This window comes from Eublepharis macularius, chromosome 1, assembly GCF_028583425.1.
Source record: "Eublepharis macularius isolate TG4126 chromosome 1, MPM_Emac_v1.0, whole genome shotgun sequence".
Lineage (NCBI taxonomy): Eukaryota > Metazoa > Chordata > Lepidosauria > Squamata > Eublepharidae > Eublepharis > Eublepharis macularius.
The window spans coordinates 178059507-178080749 of NC_072790.1; the positions used below are offsets into that span (position 1 = coordinate 178059507).

The window sequence follows — 21243 nt, forward strand, 5'->3', positions numbered from 1 at the left end:
ATTGTTTAATATCTATATGTGCCCCCTTGCCCAGCTGGCGCAGGGTTTCTGAGTAGGGTGCCATCAGTATGCAGATGACACTCAGTTGCATCTGTTGATGGATGGATGGCCTGACTCAGTCCCAGATGTCCTGGAGCGTGCTTTTGAGGCCATGACTGGAAGGTTGAAACAGAGTAGACTGAAACTAAATCCTGCAAAGACAGAGGTCCTGTACTTGAGCTGTAGGTGACTGGATTCAGGACTCCAGCTCCCGACCCTCGATGGCATACCAACAGTGCCTGTTCCAAGGGTTAGGAGTCTGAGGGTGATCCTGGATGCCTCTTTGACAATGGAGGCACAGGTTGCAGTGGTTGTCAGGTCTTTCTTTTTTCATCTACAACAGACCAGGCAGCTTGTCCCTTACCTTTCAACTCGCTACTTAACTACAGTGATCCAGGCAACGGTTACTTCTTGATTAGATTACTGTAACTTACTGAGTGATTCTGCACACATTGGATAATGCACTTCCAATCCTCTTTATAGATCATTTGGAACGGATTTTTTCGTGTGCGGAACAAAAAATCCACGTCAAACGATTGATAAAGTGCATTGAAAGTGCATTATCCAACGTGTGCGGAATCACTCACTGTGGGGCTTCCCTTGAGTCTGGTCCAGAGTGCAGCTGGTCCAAAATGCAGTTGTATGTGTTATTACAGGAGTGCCAGTTGGAGCACACATAACACCTATACTGCGTCAGCTGCATTGGTTGTCAATGGAGTATGAGATCAGATTCAAGGTTTTGGTACTAATCTATAAAGCCCTAAGTGGACTGGGGCCAGCATTATCTGTGGGACTGCCTCTCCCTATATACACTCCAGAGGACACTTCGATCAGCAGAAAAACAGCTATTGGTGGTCCCTGGCCCCAGGGAGGCCTGCCTGGCCTTGACCAGAGCCAGGGCCTTTTCGGAACTCTCTGACCATTGAAACCAGAGCCCAGCAGGATTTGTTGTCTTTCCACCAGGTCTGTAAGGCAATGATGTTCTGCCAGGCATATGGTTGAGGCTGGGCTAGGCTTCCGCCAGCCATATAGGGGGAGGGAGTGGATGAATATTTTAATCTCTCCCCATTAGATGTTTTACCACCATCCGGTTTTAACAGTTTAATTGCACCTAGAAATTACACCAGTATTGCCTACAGGTTTTTATCCAAGTGAAGCTAAGTAAACAGCTATATCATGAATGCTGCCATCTTGATATTTATTCTATTATGTTAATTAACTAAGATTTTAAAATGTTTTATGGATTTTATAAATTTATGGATTATTGTATTTATTGTTGTGATTGTGTTTTAAATGATGTAATCAGCCCTGAGGATTACACTTGCAGGGAGGGCGGAACAGAAATCTAACAGACAGACAGACAGACAGACAGACAGACAGACAGACAGACAGACAATAAAGTCTGCATATGGTTGAGGCTGGGCTATGGATAAGCCTTCCAGCTGGCCACCTAGAAGAAGGGGAATGTAACCCCTTCCTCGTTTCTCTCTTTTCCATCTGCTGGACAACTGCTGTCCTTACCTCCCACCCATAGACACATTTTAGAAATGCTAAATTGTATGTTTTTTATGGTTTTTAAATGAAAATTTGGATGTAGATTTAAACTTTGTTGTCATCCACTCTAAGCTCATTCATGGGGAAAGCAGACTATAAGTTAAATAAATAAATAATAATAATAAATTACAAGCAGTCTTATAATCCAAAAATAAAAACTATTATAAACAAGAATCAGACATTTAGATGGCATTATTTCTAAAAGTTAGAAAGCAGAATACTCATTAAAAATGAGGTAGGGGGAGTGCAAGCATTCCTAAACAGAGTTGTGCCAAGGATGGACGGACAGACAGACAGACAGACAGACAGAGGCAGAGACCTAAAACTTACATATTTTGCTGTACAATTCTTTGCCTTAGGCCATTTCTGAAGATGGCCTCAACACCACATGGCTTCTTCCAATTGGAGAAGCAGCAGAAAGTTGTTTTGGCTAGATTGTTTGAAGAGTTCCAGAGTGTCAGAGAAATCCAACTACCTTTTGTCCCCACAAACTACCAGGAAAACCAAATTTAAGAGTTCCAATTGATTGAAATCTTACAGCTAGGACTGATACATAAGTGTGGCATTTTAGTCCATGAAAGGAAGAGTTAAAACAGACAATCACAAGAAATAATGCAAAGATAATTCAAGCAAGTACCTGTGAGGAGCTGGGCATTCATTAATGGAGACAGGTTAGTGTATATTTACACCCAAGGGATTGTCTGGCAAGAAAGGAGATTCTCCTAGCAAGTTTTAACTCTTAGACAATTAGCATATCATTTATATTAAGTAGGTTGTAGCAGAGATGTCAGACACAAAGGAAATTCCACATTTACATACAATCAACAGGTTTTGTCATAAAGAAATATTGTAGGGAGACAAATAGTGCAATCAATGGGCTTAGACTGGAGTAACTCTGCTTAGGACAGTACTGAAAGAAAGGCTTTTGACATTTAGACAAAATGGAATTTGGTCAACTTGACCAACTTAATATAGCAGCCCATGAAGGCCAGAGTTCTTTCCTCTACATATCAGATGCTAATAGCAGCTTGTGGTACATGTGTGTTAGACTAGGACCACAGTGTGGAAGGAAAGAATTAAGTGCTCCTTCCTTTAGCGCTTCACTAATCAAATCAGAAGCCCCACACAGTCTTGACATAAAAGATCTTGAAAAATGTGATCACAGATTTTCTGTATCATATCAACTTGTGTCTAAAAAAAAAAATCAATTGCAAGCCCCTCCTTTGGTGCCTTCTGATTTCCCTCCTCCTTTAGTACTTGCAAGCAGTGGGGCACAGAATTGCAGATACTGTAGTCATGCCAATTGGGAAAGGAACAGATAACAGACGAAGAGTTCGATGAATAAGAACCTACACTCTTGCCTTGCTTACTATCAGGGCTAACACACTACTTAATGTAATAATTTCAAAGTTAATTTGGTGCTCATAAAGTTAAATCAAGACGAGTAGCCATGTTATAGGTGCTACTGGACTCTTACTCTTTTCTAGTGCTCAGAAAGTGTTAGGCAGCCAGTCTTATAAACTGATGGCATATTTTTAGCTGCAAAGTAGATTATTGGAAAAGAGACCTTCCTTTCTGCCAATAATAAGAACATTTGGCCTTCATGCAGATTTCAAGAGGTTCTTCAATAAACATTAATTATTGGAATCATCTCACAGCTGGGGAAACAAAGGCACAATCTTTGGGGGGGGGGGTCAGTAGCAGAGTTCAGAATGCAGTCTGCTCCCTTGCCTATCTACATATACTTCCACCCACTTTGATGGTTACTCAGAAGTTACCCTGTACATGAGCTTGGCTGGGCTGCAGAGCTCAGCAGCAACTCCATATCTTCCCTTGTGCAGTGCAAAGAATAATGAATTCATTACTGGAAGTGGATTAATAATGTGCTCAATAAAATGATAAAGATGGTATTCTGGTATTCATTGTTTCCCTGGGTGCTTTTGGCTTTCTCAGCAAACTTCGGGTTCTGGGATGCAGTATACTTTTAACACCAGAAGGATATGGTGCAGGATCAGCGGATGTTGACACCATTCATTCCAAATCTTATTCGGATGCTGGCACAATATTAGGATGATCCAGGTTTTAAAAACAACAAAAACCAAAAAAAACCCAGCATAAACACTGCTTTGCTGGATCAAAGGGAAAGTCTATTACTATGCCTCTAAACACTGTAGCTAGCCATCGCAGATATCACATAACACCACAAACAGAATGCTTCCATGCTGTCTCAAACAGAAGGTTTTTCAGCAAGTCAGTTCATACATTCATCAAGGTCTGGCCTACCCAAACATTTACATCATGTTGTCTCTGCTAGAGATGGGCACAAACCTAAATACGAACAACACCCCCCACCCCACGAACAAGCTTGGTTCAGGGTTCGTGGAAGCTCGTTTCCATGAACTTCCATGAACTGGACTACTGGTTCGTTTGGTTCGTATTAAAGGGCCAGTTTAAATGACCATTTCCCCGGGGAAAATAGCCATTTAAAATTTTCCTGACACTTGCAAGCAGCAGGTCCCTTTAAACTATCAGCTAGCAGGCGGCAGAGGGGGATTCCCCCGCCTGCCAGCTGATAGTTTAAAGGGCCCTGCCCCTTGCAAGCGGCAGGAAAGCGCCCTTTAAACGATTAAATGCCCCTTTCCCTGCTGGGCCAGTTCCGTGCCAGTTCATGGTTTGGTTTTTTTCTGGTTTGTGCCCATGTCCAGTCTCTGCACATGATCACTGACAGCTGAATTTGGGAATTGTTGTCAATGAAAAGCACTGAAATTGACATTATGGGGGAAATGTAAAACTTCCATATTTATAATGAGTTGTTCATTGACTTAAGCCTTCCCCTCATGTTGCAGTTATCAAGTGATGTGTAAGCCTTAGCGTCACATATGCCAGATCCAGAGGAGTTAGCTGTGTTAGTCTGTAGTAGCAAAATCAAAAAGAGTCCAGTAGCACCTTTAAGACTAACCAACTTTATTGTAGCATAAGCTTTCGAGAACCACAGTTCTCTTCGTCAGATGCATGGAGGGCAAGAAGAAACTGGTCAGATATATAGGTGGAGAGGGCTCCTCCCTCCCCTCTCCACCTATACATCTGACCAGTTTCTTCTTGCCCTCCATGCATCTGACGAAGAGAACTGTGATTCTCGAAAGCTTATGCTACAATAAAGTTGGTTAGTCTTAAAGGTGCTACTGGACTCTTTTTGACATATGCCAGAGTGTACCACTTGTTAACTATGCTTTGATAAGCAGACTTCAAAGTCTGTTTGAAAACTTCAGTTGGTCCAGAGTTTGGCAGTTACACTCTTCACGGGTGCTGGCAACTAGAAACACATTTCCCCAGTACTAAAAGAACTCAGTGCCTTTCAGTTTGTTTCTGGGCACAATTCAAAGTGCTGCTTTTGACCAATACAGCTCCATATAATCTGGGGCCAGGGTATCATAAGAGTCCCTTGGTCCCACATGAGCCTGCCCACAGTCGATATCTGTGTCTGTGTACCATTTGAGGTCAGGCAAGCAGCCACTGTGGATAAAGTCTTTTCTACACTAGTATCCCTGTTGTGGGACTCCATTAAAGTTCATGTTGCAACTACAATACTATTTTTTAAAGCACCAGATAAAATTTGTGCTTTTAACAATATCTGATTAAAAGGAGAATATGTGTGAATTTTAAAACTGCGCCATTTTGTTTTACTATTTTTAGATCTGTCAGTCACCCTTGGGTGATTTTTTTTTATTACAAGAGGGACAGAAATACTTACAGTAAAATATAGCTATCTCCATTATTGTTGTTCAGATCATTTTGACAATATTGGTCCAAAAATGAAGGCATTGTTGGATTCTTATATTTTATAGAAGGGTGTCCATTGTAGGGTCAGAAAGTAGTGATCTCCATAATGCAACCCAGTTGAATGATATTAACTAAATAACAATTCCATACTTTTACATGGAAGTGTTTTACAAAGAGAAGAGACCCTGATCACATTGGTCCTAAATCCATATTTTAATTCAAGTTAAGCTTATTGATCAATAGGAGGCTTCCAGAGCCAGTCCTCAGAAGTCTGTATGTGCCATAAAACTAACTCTAATTCACAAATGGAGAAGGGATAGTTAATCCAATGACTTAGTACAGTGATCCAGAGAAACCATTAGAGCACAACTAGATTTTTTTTAAAAATCCTTCATGGCAAAGACATAACTGATTACAATCCAATCAAGTTAAAGCCACTTCCACTAGTCAATGCAATCTCTTGGCCTCGTTGAAAGAATTACATTAGCACTCAATACATCTTTGCTAAGATTACAGTGGCCTGTAATTTAATGACTTCATATATTATAGTGTGCTGCAATGCCCAAATTATGGACACAAAATTGGAGTCTGGGTTTAGATAGTTCTCACTCCAAAATATATTAACCTTTTGCATTGATGTGCACCATAACTAGGGATAGCAAATCCCTAGCACCATCCTTGTTCAACATTTTTTCTGATGTTGTCTGAGCTTTTGTATTATGGACCTAATTTCCTTCATTTACTTTGTAATGATAGCATAAGTATCTGGTGCCTGGACCTTTGGCATCTGAAAGAGGCTCACATCAAGTATCCCATAGAATATACTAAATGCTTAGTGCAAATGGCATGATGAAGTTTCAAAAGACATTGCCTTCCATTTTTGTCATCTCAGAGTCTTCATTCAAAAAACAAAAAGCAAGCTCAAATATATATTAGTAAAAGAGAAAGAATACAGCCTGAATTAATCTTGTCAATCATGCTAACATTTAATTCACTTATATTTTAATTCCCCTCGGTTCCTCTCAGCTGTGTGCCTGTCGGGAGCATGTTAAAACCAGTGCTCGCCCATGCAGAAACGTATTGTGTAGCAAGACCCTCAGCATCCTGGATTCAGAGGACAAGGAGCCAATGGCACCAACTATAACAGCACCCAACTTCCACTGAACCTGCATCTATCAGCAGACAGGCCCCTGACCCACAAACCTTTGAGGCTGAACCCCGGGAGATAATATCCCCTAGAATGGACCCTGTTCAAGGAGCTAGCCTCCATGCCACCTATGACCTTTCTCAAAAGTGGAGATAATTCACCCCGCAGTAGCTATTAGATAGACAGAAGAATGCTAAGAAAGAAGAGTCTATCCTTTTAAAGATTAACTGCTCTGCATCAAGTGATTGCAGCCCAAGAATGGCAGCCAGGGGGGGTTCCACACTATGACCTTTTTGAGTTGCTGAAAGATCCCTTTTCTGCATTCAGCTGCAAACAGACTTGAAATAATGCTTCCACATGGCACTTAAAAATTGCTCCCTAGATGCTACTAAACTTCTACTCCAAAGTAGTTTTTTTCAGCAAAAGTTTAACTTCTCCTTGCAATTTTCCTCAGCCTACTTAATTGCTTTGTATTCTCCAGCAGTGGTTGGTACTATTGGGGCTCTCATGAATTAACGCTTAATTATCAGTTCTTGTTCCTTCAGAGATGATTGGGAGTGGGGATTAAATCATGCTTTTCATTTTGTAGCCATCCATTGCCACTGCTCATACTTTTTTATTTTATTGTTTACAATTGTATAATAGCATGATTGTGAATTAGCAATAATAAAAAGACACAAAATTAATATGCAACAGTTTTGGCTTTTTGCAAAGAGAAAAATATTGAATACCGTTCAAATTGATAATTTATAATTAATTTAAGACAGAACCATCTGGCAGTCAAAGGAAGGAATAAAATTTAAAGGGACAGTAAAGCCCAGCACTGCAACTGTGTATTATGTTTTAAAATACAGCCACAAATGAGGTTGGAAAAAATTATGGGAAAGTGACACAGAAAACAATGGAAAACAACAGGCTATCAGTGACATTGCTTCAATCATATATTCCCAGTGAAATGTGAGGCTTGACTTCCCTAATCAGGTAAGGACAATATGGAAAGACTCACTTCTGTACCTGTGGTATGGAGTGATGATGGCACACCTTCCCATCTACCTCCTGATGTGCTTGCCCTGCCTCAAAACATCTGTTTGGGAACTTCATGTCAAAATTTGGCATATGAGATTACTTATGTAGTAGATTCCTGAATTTTATTGGGAAAATTGACTATATGATCTGTATATGCACATCTTCCATTCAGATATTCAGTTACCATGTAAGTGTTTCAGGTAGGGTGGGTAGAAAGATACATTCTCGTGACAGCCAGTTTGGTGTAGTGGTTAAGAGTGGTGGGACTCTAATCTGGAGAACCAGGTTGGATTTCCCATTCCTCCACTTGAAACCAGCTGGGTGACCTCGGATCAGCCGCAGCTGTCTGGAGCTCTCTCAGATCCACCAACTTCACAGGGTGATTGTGGGAATGCTAATATCATACTTTTAAAACTGCTCTGAGTTGGTGTTAACGTGTCCTAAATCAAATGTTATTGTTGTTGTTATTCCATATAGGGGAGTGGGTTACTTTGTATAAGCCAATCTGGCCCCCAGTCTGGAATGAGCGGGTTTATCTGAGTGGTGGTGGTGGGGAATAACGACTATTCCTCTGGGACCATCTTTGGTGGAGAGTGGTTAGGAACACAAACTAATCTTTAGGCCAAGCCTAGTGAAGGATATATTAAGACATGCATGTTTAAAATGAAAAAAAAATCCCAAAGATTTCAGTAAATGTAAAACCCTCATCAGGAGGGATGATCTCTTACACTAGGACAGGCATCTTCTCCTTGCTGCCCCACCAAAATGTACAAGGCATCATTCTTCTGGAGTTTAAAAATCCCCACCACATAAGCACCATGTGACCTCATTATGGTGTTTTTCCCTTTGCCACCAGCTGCCCCATACACTGAGATGCTGGAAGGAAAAGAAAAGAAAGATTAAGTCAAACGGCATCTGGAATAAATTATATGCATCATATGCAAATGGAATAATGCATTTCAAGAGCAGGATAATCTCGGCTACCTTGGTACTGAATCTGAAATTTCCAGATTCCTCATTGTCCCAGCCTTTTATTTTTAATGCCTTTGTTTGTCTTGGATCTGTCACACTGATTCTTTTAATACCTAGACTTTAAGGGTCCTCTTCTGAGGCAGGCAGATTGAAGCAAGGGCTTGGCTGTCACAAACTGGTGGCAGAGTTCCAAGAAGCTCACCAAACAGGAGAGATTTTTGGAATCTGACCTGACTATGTTCCTGTCACTTTTTGCAACCCAAGCAATCACTCCTTCAGGAAGGCTGCAATAGACACCAGAGAGGAAATGATGGTCACAGGATAGGGTCCCCTGAACAGATGCTAGGATGAACAGGAGCTATTGAGCTGATTTGCAGCAGGAAGCTATAATGGCTAATGAGGTGCACTATCGAGCAAGGCAAGCTGGCAGGGCTAATTGGCTGCAATTAGGGGCCATATTTTTCTATGTATGAGTAGATTTTGCATACAAGCAATAAAGTCAGGAACCCAGAGAGACACCGTCAGTGCCTCATTCACCAGCTGTGAAGGAAAAGGCAGCAGCAAAGCCTGGGTCACGGCTGCTCTGCGTTTGTCAAAGCCAGTGGCTACAAAGAGGTCATTTGTTCTGCCACTGATTACAGGCTGCAGATTTACACATTTCCTGAGAGTGCTGCTAATCATCTTGTTGAAATACATAAAAGTTGCCGAAGTAATGATAATATAGGAAAAGACTCCTCCTAGGGGATACAGAGATACCAAAACAAGAATCCAGTTCTGCAAATATGCCTACTATTAGTAGTGAGCCTGGTGGTAAGTGGCAGGGGTACATAAATCACGTCATAGGGTGTGTTAAGGAGAATACAAAACAAAAAGGGGGTGACATATAACTCATAGGCAGCATGGAAAATTTTATGGGTTATTCTGTTTCTTTTTCAAATTTTTGTTCATTTACCAAAAAAGACCTTCATATTTAAAGAAGTAAAATGGTCTCCTTAAAGATCATCTTAAGCAGCCTGTATTCAAATGTGCTTCTAACTGAGGCCAGGTTTATCATATACTTCTTCTCTGGAGAGACTACCTAGACTACCAATGAGCTTGTGAAGCAACTGGAGAATGCAAGCATTCTCTCTCAGGGACCTCATGTGGGGTAGCAAATCATCTGTCCTACTTGTGCTTTACTTGAACATTTGTAAATAAATATTATAAAAACACCATAAGAGTCCAGTGCTCTCCCATTCAAAAAGAACCAAGCAGGTAAGTGTTGTCTCTGAAATGTCTTGCCTCTAGGAGAACTGGACAGTGTGTAACAGTACGTTATCATTTTCATTTCCTTGTAAAGTCAGCCCACCGACCAACATCACATTTTGGCCCATTTTAACAAATATCCAATCCCTCCCTTTGTTTCTACTTTGTTGGCCTTATTTAAGTCATACTCTTTGGATAGCAATCAAGGCAAATTAAACATGAGGTTTACGCTGCCAGTGTGATTATTGGTTAATTCATACTTTCAACAGATTCCACACAGCAAAGGTTATCTCCCCCCCATCTTGTTAACCATAGTTTCCTTTTCACATTAGATGCAGATTACATCATCCCCTCCTACTGTTGTCAAACCACTGTCTTGATTCTCCACCCAGCGTTAAAAAAAAGTTGATCATGCGCTGCACTTAAAAAAAACCCTGCACATTTGCATTGCAATGTTTCAGAATAGCATAATACTTGAATGTTTTGGTAATGCTAATTACTGGAAGGTACTGGGTGTAATCTATATTGAAAAGACTAATTGGCTCCCTACTGCTTGGGGGAAAGGGAGCGAGCATTTTTCAAATGCTAATTGGGAGAGAAGGGAAAAATACTTGCCACTACTACGATGTAATGCAGTAACAGTGTTAGGAAGTTGCTCTGACCCTTGTTGGACACAGAGGAAGAGGATGAAAGGGACATTTCTAGGGATGTGAAATTTGGGTTCAGTATTCCTTTAAAAATACTGCATTTTACCTGATTTGGTAAATTTCAGTATTACCGAACTCAAAATCAGATTCTGTATTCCTGAACTCCTAATTCTGTATTCCTAATTAATTAATTTGGTAAACTTAATTTACTAAATTAATTCAGTAAACTTTGGTAACCGTGGCTGGGCTGTTCCTTTGCTAAGGAACAGCAAAGAAACACTGTTTCTTACTTTTTTTACCAGATGGGAGGGGGGAGAAGGGGGGAGTGAGTCAGAGGCAGAAAGGAGGGAGAGTGAGTGGCCAATCAATGTTTTCCCCTGTTGTGGGTGTTTTGTTACTGTACATTTTTGCTGGTTCTTGAGGGGGAGCTGTTTCCCCTGTTGTTGGGGTTGCCTTTTGTTTATAAAAGTTTGGTGCTGCTTGGTTCTGTTTTGTAGTGTTCCCCCAGTGGCTGAACCCACTGCTTGGCTGTTGTGAATGACACTGGTTCTGTTGGGCTAAGTTGCAAGAGTGTCCCTTGCTTCAGTTTGGTTCTGGGAGCATTCCATTCCCTTGCTTTGGTTTGCTTCTAGTTGCAAGGCTGTCCCTTGCTTCAGTTTGGTTTGGGTGACTCTCTGATGTGATGTTGGGAACAATGGAGAGTGGCTAGTCAATCTGCTCAGGGGATGCTGGGGTTCTTGACACTTTGGTTCTGTTGGGCTTCCCCAGGGATGAGCTTGCATTTGGGAGCACACCTTGGCTGTGACATCCTTGCCTTGTGTGTATGTGCCCCTGGGAAACAACTTGGAAAAATTCTCATCATTGGGAATATGGAGAGTGGCTGGTCAGCCTATTCAGGGAGTACTGGGTTTTTTGGGGGGGGGGGGGGAATCACTTTGGTTCTGTTGGACTATCTGGTGTGAAGTTTGCATTTAGGAGTGTGCCTCTGGCCATGGCTGTCTTGCTGTATGTGTTTTTGCAGTGGGAGTTATCTTGGACTCCCCTCCCCACAATAGGAACAAATACAGTGGTGGGGAGCACCTTCTTTGGGTGCCATAAAGGTCCCCCAGGCTGCAACCTTTATGAAACTTGGGAGGTCATTAGAGGACAGTTAGGAGTAGGTCCTGAGCAAATTTAGTGAAATTCAGTCAAAAATGACCCACCCCCCAGGCCACCAGAAAAAAACTGAATTGAGTTTCCCATGGGAAACAGTTGCCGAATTTTACTGAGTTTGCTCTGTAATACCAAACCAAACTAAAAAAATCAATTCGGTATTTGGAGAATACTGAATTTTTTTCCAGTTCACCATTACCAATCCGAATTTACCAATTTTTTTCCTGTGAACACCCTTTGACATTTCTTTCATTGAAACAGAAGCCATACCTTCCCTTCTTCACACATGAAAAAGATAGTTCCAATACCACACTGGGAATGATCTTTCCCCCCATTTTTTCTAAAAAAAGGAGTGAAAATAATGGGCTGTTTACTATTTGACCAAGAATGGAGGAAACTAACTAACTAACTAACTAACTAACTAACTAACTAACTAACTAACTAACTAACTAACTAACTAACTAACTAACTAACTAACTAACTAACTAACTAACTAACTAACTAACTGAGAAAAACTCTGTGTGGATTCAGCTGAAATAGCTACAGGTTAAACATACAAAGGAGCTGAGCTATACACTGTTTGAAAGAACCACCCCTCTAATTGGTGGCTATGTTGACCTAGAGACATTTCTTTACTAGCCCCATATAAAGAACAGTTGGTAATGCAGGGCTGCCATCTTAAACTATTCTGCTGGCATGCTGTCTCAGGTGAGCTGGTACTACTGGCATTGAGTCACATGTCATGCCTATATCTACCCAGGGAATACAATTACAGGACCCAATGGCATCAACTACACTGTCTCTGGCTCTTACAGCTGCTCATCCTCCAATCTGATATATGCCCTCATGTGCCAACAATGTCCTTCTGCTCTGTACATTGGACAAACCAGCCAACCTCTACGCAAAAGAATAAATGGACACAAATCTGACATTAGAAATGGAAACGTCCAAAAACCAGTGGGAGAACACTTCAATCTACCAGGACATTCCACCAAAGACTTAAAGGTTGCTGTGGTTCAACAGAAACCTTTCAAAAACAAAATCCAACGGGAGGCTGCTGAATTGGAATTCATATGCAAATTTGACTCTGTCAAGCTGGGACTGAATAGAGACTATGAATGGTTATCACATTATCACAGGTAACAGATTCTCTTTACAGAGGCGTGATCTGGGGGAGCCCAGTGACGCCTGGTGTGGGCTTTCGGGGACCACAGTTCTCTTTGTCAGATGCAGCTGGCAGGGAGAGCTGTGGTTACCGAAGGCTTATACTACATAGGAATTGGATACCTTCATTGCTACAAACTAATACAGCAAACTGACTGCACACCGATGTTTACATTTCCAAGCAAAGGAATGTTTTGATAGCCTCCATGCTAACTGCATTCTGTCCTCTTGTGATTTATGCCCCCTTCTTTCCTCTCTTTCTCTCTCTTTCCCCCTCCTCTTCTGTATCTGCCCAGTTTTGATCAGGCATCTGATGAAGAGAACTTGATTCTCAAAAGCTTATGCTATAATAAAATTGGTTTAGTCTTAAAGGTGCTACTGGACTCCTTTTGATTTTGCTACTACAGACTAACACGGCTAACTCCTCTGGATCTATGACCATCATAGTGTGTAACTCTTAAATGGTTGGCACTAATTATTTAAATGCAAGCTCCCAAATGTACCATACCCTACAAAAACATCAGTATACTGATGACCTCGAACTTTCAATCTACTTGCAAATGTATCATAAAGAAGAATCCAACCAGGGTTGCTGGTGAATTTTGCTTCCTCCTTAGGCATTAACATTAAAGAAATGAGACTTTTGTGCATATAATTTACTACTTTTCTCCTTTGCTTTGGGGATATATTTTATACATGTACATACTATATGCCAGCCTTGAAAAATTCTTCACACTTGTTCACCCACAGGCAAGTCATTCTTTTCTGGATGGCTGAGTGAAACATCATTAGTTTTTTCATTATCATCAATCGCCCAGGAAATGGATAGGCAAGCAGATTTGGTGCCTCTCCTAGTCAATTTCACTAGGTGCCAGCTCTGTGTTATTTTGTATGGCTGTAACACTAAGTCATGGATGCTCAAAATCTAACATCTCTTGTGCAGTGTCATTTTTCCAATCAAACGAAAAAAGGTAAAACATGAAAACAGCACATTGTACCAGATATTTAAACTTGTCACCATGGTCTTCAAAAAAGAGAGCTACCTGAAAATCAGTGGCATGTTCACTCTGTTGCAATAAAAATGCATGCAATACAATGCCAAGATTCCCTGTTCCTGCGGGGAAAGGGTTTGGTTTAACAAGACTGTCTACACAATAAGTTCAGGATTATTTCTCAGCTACCAGTGGCTTAACTGCTGACTCTTATTCAATCAGCGATGACAGGAATAAATATTTTCTTAGTGAAAAAAACTATTTACATTAGGCAAAATCATGTTTGAATGCTAGCTGGCTAAAAGACTGTCATTTACGCACAACCCCTTGTTAAATTTACCTTAATTATCATTTTCTAATGGAATGTGTTTTGATCAGGCTATGGATTAAACTCAATGGCATCAGAAAAAAGTAACAAGAGAAGGACAACATTTGTTTACAGTTTTACAGTAATTACAGTTTTAAGTAATTGTTTTTCACGTGGTTCCAGAGCTCCATATGGGTTGTGAGGCACACAAGAAGCCCTTCAGTGTACGGACTGGCTCTTTCAGTTCAACAGAGTAGACCCATTCATGTGCATACACTCAGCCCTCTTCTGAAGTGAGTGGGGAAGCCTTTGAGGTCAGTAGAACATGACTTAGGTCCTCTGGGTCTCAAAGGATCATGTGTTTCATGAAATACAAAAGTGATTTTGAAAGTACCTCCCCACTGCTTATTGTTATTGAATTTTGACATAGACTCACAGAGCTTACAATGTAATAGGTCTTACAGTGTAATCCTAAACAGCTGTGTTTAGAATTCTATTTGAATCTCTTCAGTTGGGCTTACTCCTAGCAAAGTATTTTTAGGATGGCACTGTCAATGTCATAAAACTGAAATGTCTCAACATGACCAACACACAACATCTTACTATATAAAAGAGTGTGTTCCAGATGACTCACTTTTTACCCTGGTGTGCCACCAGAGGGTGCTGCTGCAGAGGGAAGGTGAAGTCCAGGTGGGGCAGCCTGTCCCTTCAGAGAGAGTGAAGCCCATCCTCGGCTTCACCCAGTTGGGATCAGGAGTGGATCAAGTGGCAATGCCCGCCCCCCTTCAACCCACCAGAATCAGGCATGGAGCAGATGGCAATGTCTGCCTGCCCTTCACCCAGCTGGGATTAGGAGTGGAGCAGGTGGTAATGCCCACCCCCACCTTCACTAGCTGGGATCATGAGTAGCGCATGAGGCAATGCCTACCCCCCTTCACCCAGTTGGGATCAGGCATGGAGCAGGAGCTAACGCCCTTTCCTCCTTCACCCTACCAGGATCAGGTGTGTAACAGGTGGCAATGCCTGCCGAATGCCTTCACTGGCTGGGATCATGAGTGGTGCATGAGGCAATGCCCACCCCCCTTCACCCAGTTGGGATCAGGCGTGGAGCAGGAGTTAATGCCCTTTCCTCCTTCACCCTACTGGGATCAGGTGTGTAACAGGTGGCAATGCCCACCTGAAGCCTTCACCTGGCAGGGATCAGGACAGGAGTGGAGGAAGTGGCAAGGACCCCACCTTCACCTGGCTGGGATCAGGCATGGAGCAGGAGGCAATGCCTCCCCCACCCCTTTGCCCAGCCGGGATCAGTCATGGAGGAGGAGAAAATGCCTGCCTGCCTACCCTCTCCTTTCTAGAGCCCATTGTATTTTTTCCCACAACGGGCTTTGTTGCTAGTATTTCTATAACTCCAGATAAGCAAGTGAGAAAAATAGTCCATTTAGCCAGAGAAAAGTTGTTTCCTCATCTCAAATATGAGGATCAAAATGTGAGCAGGGAAAAATCCATCAAGAATTTTATACCACTAATATAAATGCTTAATTTAATCTCCATTTACTTAAAAGGTTTGCTTTTTATCATGAATGATAAAACATGGAATTTATGTTAGCACACTGACAGAAATAGGTATTGAGAGGAGAAAATGTAATAGATTGACTAATTCAATTTGTATACACATTAAACCCATGAGGTTGTGATTGCAATAATAAATTTGATAAACTATTAGTTATAATTATTAAAACTATAATAATCAGATCTAATCAACTGATTAATCAACTAATTGACTGGAAACCTTTTAATTATGGAGCTCATTTCCAGATACATGTCCAGGCTTGTCATCTGCCCCAAGTGCAAATCTGAAACCATTACAGTGGTAGGATGGGAGTGCCAAGCCTAAAGCCTTTCATCCAATTAGTTTATCTGGACTTAGTTTTGGTTCCCAGGGGAAGGTGGTAAAATGATATATGAACATGACTGTCATCCTCTTAGGTCATTGCTAGGCCCTCACTGGCCAATCAGCTCTCCTCATGTTGCTGGCCAATGTGGAATAAAAATGGTCAGTTCAGTTCTGCCTTTGTTTTGAGTTTGGGGTCTGGCCGGGGTCTCTACCCTTGGCCTCTTGGATTACAACTATGTCAATTTTGATGCTGAATGCTACATTAAACTGGCAAGAGAAACTCTGTCAGGTATGTTTAAGAATTAAATTGTTTAGCTGTTTATTTTGTTTATCTTTTTGCACACTCTTTAATAATTATTGCTTATTAATAAGCAATAATATACGTTACAACTGTGTGGTGTTTCATTGGTTTTGTAACCTCAATCTGAAAGAGTGCCTAGGCCAGTTTTAGCCCTTGCTACCTTTGTGTTCTGGAGTTTAACTCTGGGTTTGAGAATGTTTCAGGGAAAAAGCCTATCAAAACAGCAGAAGAATGCTTACCTGTAAGTATTGGTCTCAGGCACTCTCCAAATCTGAACACCTGGGAAATTTTCCTCTGTCCCTACCACTACACTGAGGTTGGAGTTCCTGTAAGCATCATTGCATTGAGTCTGGACAGGCCCTTCAGGTCCGCTGGCACCACAAGTGGTGAATAGCCAATGAACTGAAAAAGAGATAGGCAAATATATTTTGAGCAGCGCATACATCCTTGTCTGGCTTTGCCACCTTTACCTGACATTAATGGAAGCAAAGCGTGTTATCTGCCACTGAAGGAAGACCACTGGAATATAACAATAACCTCACAACTTCATAATGCCCATGTAAATGTACATCTTTGCAGTCTACAGAAAGGGTCAACAAATAGTCATCATTGGTACAGAGGCAGGAAAGTGAAGTGAGTTGCTTAAAGGCACACCATATGTTAGTGGCAACCATCCTATTCTCTAGGGTCAGAGCAGATTATAGCAGTTTCATTAAAAATGATAGATGAATAATTGTGCCCCAGAGAAATAAACATGGACAAATCTAAACAACCAACACAGCATTAGAACATATGTGAATCTTAGTAACATTTTTAGGAATCTTCACTATTGCATACTTACTGTACCAGGGATTTTTGCAACACCTTTTCATACTTTCACGTAATGGAAGGGCTAGTATATTGTAATATTATTCATCAGTGTTAATAAATCATGAAATGCATAGTATTTCTTGGCAAGAGTTTATTCTTAATAGATAAAGGAACGGCTTGAGGGAAAACAATGGACAACTTTTGTCATATATGGCCCCTGCGTATCTGCCATGATTATATATGGGTTCTGCCTCTGGCTTCTGACACTGTGGAAAGTTCTTTATTCCTCCATGCCAAAGGGTTATCTTACAAATGTTTACTTTCACTTTCTCGCTTCGCTGAGCCAGTGTCCTTGATAGCCAGCCGAGGCTGACTCGTGGTGTGTCCTTCTGAGAACCAAAGATAAGTTCATCTTTCTCACCATCTGTTCTATAACAATGTCTCAATAAACACTCCCCCCTTAATGGTTCTCTGTCCTAAGGTGGGAAGATTTCCTACAACTAACATTGCTAGCCTCACATATGTCACTTCTGCCAATTTCACTGTTCATGCACCTTGTACTGTATGGATCTCTAATAAAGTTACTTCAACTGGAACACCTGTATGTTAACTGTGGAGAACTTGGGGGACCCACTGCCAGGGACTGACATTTTGGCAGAAGTCTCTTTTCCTTTGGACCCGGAATCCTGAAGCTAAACTACCGGTGTGATGCCATACAAGACCGACCAGGAGACCGCAAAGTCCCCAGAGGAACAGTTGATTAACTGTTCCAACTTAGAGTTGGAACAGACCTATGGAAACGGGGTGACAGGAGGAACCCCGTTTGGAGTAGCAACCAGCCTGAGCATCACCGGCTGGGAGCTCGGGGCTCTCCTGAAGGGGAGAGTGGATTACGGAAACCAGCTGATAACCACCCCAAGGGAAAGGGTGCTCCAGTTGCCAACCAGCCAGCAGACCTGGGAAGAGATCCTGGTCACATTGAGCGAACACATTAAGTGGATAGCGGCTGGAAATAAAGGGATATTAGGTGATCTCGGGGAATCCCAAGGGAAGGCGGGGGTGGAAGAGGCTCAACAAACCCAGAGAGAGGAGTTTAGGCATTGGCTTCACTCCACCAGTCTCAGGATGTTGGAGACAGATGCCTACTACTGAGCAATGAGGGTAACCCGGGACGAAGTGTGGCTGAGTCCTTCTGATGCCCCGGTAGAACCCCCAAACGAGGACAAAACTACCATGATAACAGATCCCCCAGAGACTGACTCCAAACATTGGCGAGCTGTATGGGAGGAGATGAACGAACTGAAAAGGGACCTAGTGCAAATGGTGAGATGACTACAAGACATGATACGCTGGACGTCCATGATGGAAGTGCCTCAGGGCCCAGCGCCTGATGGAACTGGAATCAGGGGGGACTGAGCGGTGGGACCGCTAAGACCCCTGTGCGTTCCGCTCCCTGCCATCGCTGAGAGGTCTGAGGGGACCACTGGGGAGAACAACGGCCGTTCCCCAACTGAGAGGGGAAACATTAGCCTGCTGCAGCCCGGAGCCCTGGCGTCGCCAATAGGACATCCCAGGCAGCACTGAATGCCCGGGGAGGATGAAGGGGCAGATGGAAAAGAGCCGTGCTGGGAAATCAACCACCCCACAGGTTACCAAGCCACTGAAAAAAGCTCCAAAAAAGAGAAGTGAAGTGGCAACCGGCCTCAACACTATGGAGGGATCAAGTGAGGAACCTTCAGAAGAAGAAAAAACTCCTGACCAGCTGGTGGGAAACACCAGCGACCTGTCGTGAGGAGGCCCCGATGACAGGTCCCGCAGGAGCCACCAATACCTGAGGTGAGACTGAAAGGGGTTTTACTTTACATGCCAGTGACTATAGTTAACCCCCAGCAGGGGACCCACATTTGAGTGCGGGCCATAATTAACTCTGGATGCACTCCGGATTTGATTGCCCCAGCCCTAGTCACAGGATAGGGGTTGAACATGTGTAAATTGAACCATCCCATTGTATTTGAACAGATGTACGGGTCTTGAATGAGAGGAGCCCTGGCAAATGTAGAAACTGAGATGGTCCCAATGGGACTAGGGAGCCATTGGGAAACCAGAACTTTTGTAGTAACTGATGCCACAAAATTCCCATTGGTATTGGGAATAAGACGGCTGTGGGACCATGACCTGTATGTGAAGTGGAAAACCAGAGAACTGTGCTTTGAGGCGGGGGGGGGGGGTGTTGTTGAAGTCATGTATGGAACCCAGCATGGGGTCCTAATACCCCCTCCCCTCTAACTCAGGAGGAAGTTGAGCAAATCCCCCCAGAATACCAGGACTTGAGCCATGTGTTTGATGAAGAGGAAGCCGACGAACTTCCTCCCCATAGGGCTACTGACTGTGCCATAGAGCTAATCCCAGGGCAAAAACTGCCAAAAGTGAAACTTTACTCATTGAGCCCAGGGGAGTGGGAGGAATTGCGTAAATTCATTGACAAGAATCTAGCCAGAGGATTCATCCACCCGGCTAGCTCCCCTCATGTTGCACAAGTGCTGTTCTGCAAAAAGAAGGATAGGGTGTTGAGACTGTGTACCAATTATCAGGGGATCAATGCAGTGTCGATTTCCAACGCCTACCCCATTCCCCTGATTAGAGACTTGCTGGGAGTGGTGTCTCAAGGGAAAATCTTTTAGAAACTGGATTTACGAGATGCGTATTTCCGAGTGAGAATAAAAGAGGGGGATGAATGGAAGACCGCTTTTAATACCTCTTTGGGGCAATTTGAATACAAAGTAATGCCTTTTGGATTACAAGGGGCTCCAGGGGTCTTTATGAATCTAATTAATGAAGTTCTACACCAACACTTGTACAAGGGTGTGGTTGTTTATTTAGATGACATGTTGATTTATTTTGAAGATTATGAGTCCCAGGTAAAACTAGTACGTCAGGTACTAAAAACGCTCTGGGACAACCACCTGCCAGTGAAACAGTCTAAATGTGAATTCCATAAAGAAGAGTTGGATTTCCTGGGATACAGAATATCAAAGCAAGGGTTAGAAATGGACCCGGTGAAAATCCAAGTGGTGGTGGGGTGGGACCCCCCCCCCAAACTAGGAAACAGTTACAATAGCTCCTGGGGGTCGCCAACTTCTATAGCCCCTTCATAAAAAATTTTGGTCAAATCTCTCTGCCCTTAACTGATTTGTTGAAAACCAAAGGGAAAGGACCACAAGAGGGGAAACCCAGTGCTAAATTAAATTGGACTGCAGAGTGCCAAGAAGCTTTTGAGCATTTAAAGACTTCAGAATTGTCCTGTGCCATCCCAATGAGAATCGAAAGTTTGTTGTACAGATAGATGCTAGCCATGGGAGGAGGTAAGAGCCAGTGTCCAAATCTCCTGCCAGGAGAGTGAAGGGACCTGGCAACCCTCCTGACAGGGCCCAGTGCCTTTTGTGGTGGCTCCTGCAACATGGTAGGCCTATACACACATATGGTTCAGAGGCCTTCTAGAATGGCACTGTGATGATATAATTAGAGAATGGCAGAAAAACCCAGAATTACAAACTATATTATGGAGTCCAGTTAGTTGGATCTGTTTAGGGGTAATTTTGCTATAGACAGATTGCAGATGCAGCAGCGTTGCTCCTGTGAATGTAATCCTCTGTCCCACAAACAGAGGAACAGAGTGCTGTTCATTTTATATTAATGATTAATTTCTAAGTTGGGTGCTAGGACTCTAGGGGATGACTCCCTCCCTCTTTCTATTGCTAGAACCTTATACTTTGGTATAGTAGGATCAAGATGTGAGCACCTTAATCTTAATCTATAATATAAATGGGAGTTTTGCTTTAACTTTAATAGGTTGTCAAAAGCACTCAGAGTTCCTATTTCCATATTGCCTTGGGGGAAGAAAAGAGCAACCATACCGAAGGATCTACAGAATTTTAGATTATGGTATAAAGATTTCTAAATAGAAAGCTAGTTAGACTTCCAACCTTTCCTTAGCTATTTCAATAGTTCTTAAAATGGTCTCCCACAGAAATTTATGTTCATCAGCTTAACTGCTAATAAGAAAACTGAGGGCCATCCTGCCAGCAATCTTGGTGTCTTAACACTGCCCTCCCACTAGGCTCGAGCCAGATGCAATGGAACATATGTTGGATAAAATTATCAGGCAAAAGCCTTATTCTAGGAATAATAAGAAACTGTTCCTATGCCTCTAGTG

The 21243-nt window shown here is 42.3% G+C and overlaps 1 protein-coding gene across 1 annotated transcript in view; it reads right to left on the minus strand.

The window, feature by feature from the left end:
• Nucleotides 1-21243, minus strand: part of ALK (ALK receptor tyrosine kinase) — a 941973-nt gene that overhangs the window by 54706 nt on the left and 866024 nt on the right. Inside the window, 2 exon segments of the mRNA XM_054982048.1 lie at nt 8275-8422; nt 16460-16622. Of these exon segments, the coding sequence (XP_054838023.1) occupies nt 8275-8422; nt 16460-16622 (311 nt within the window).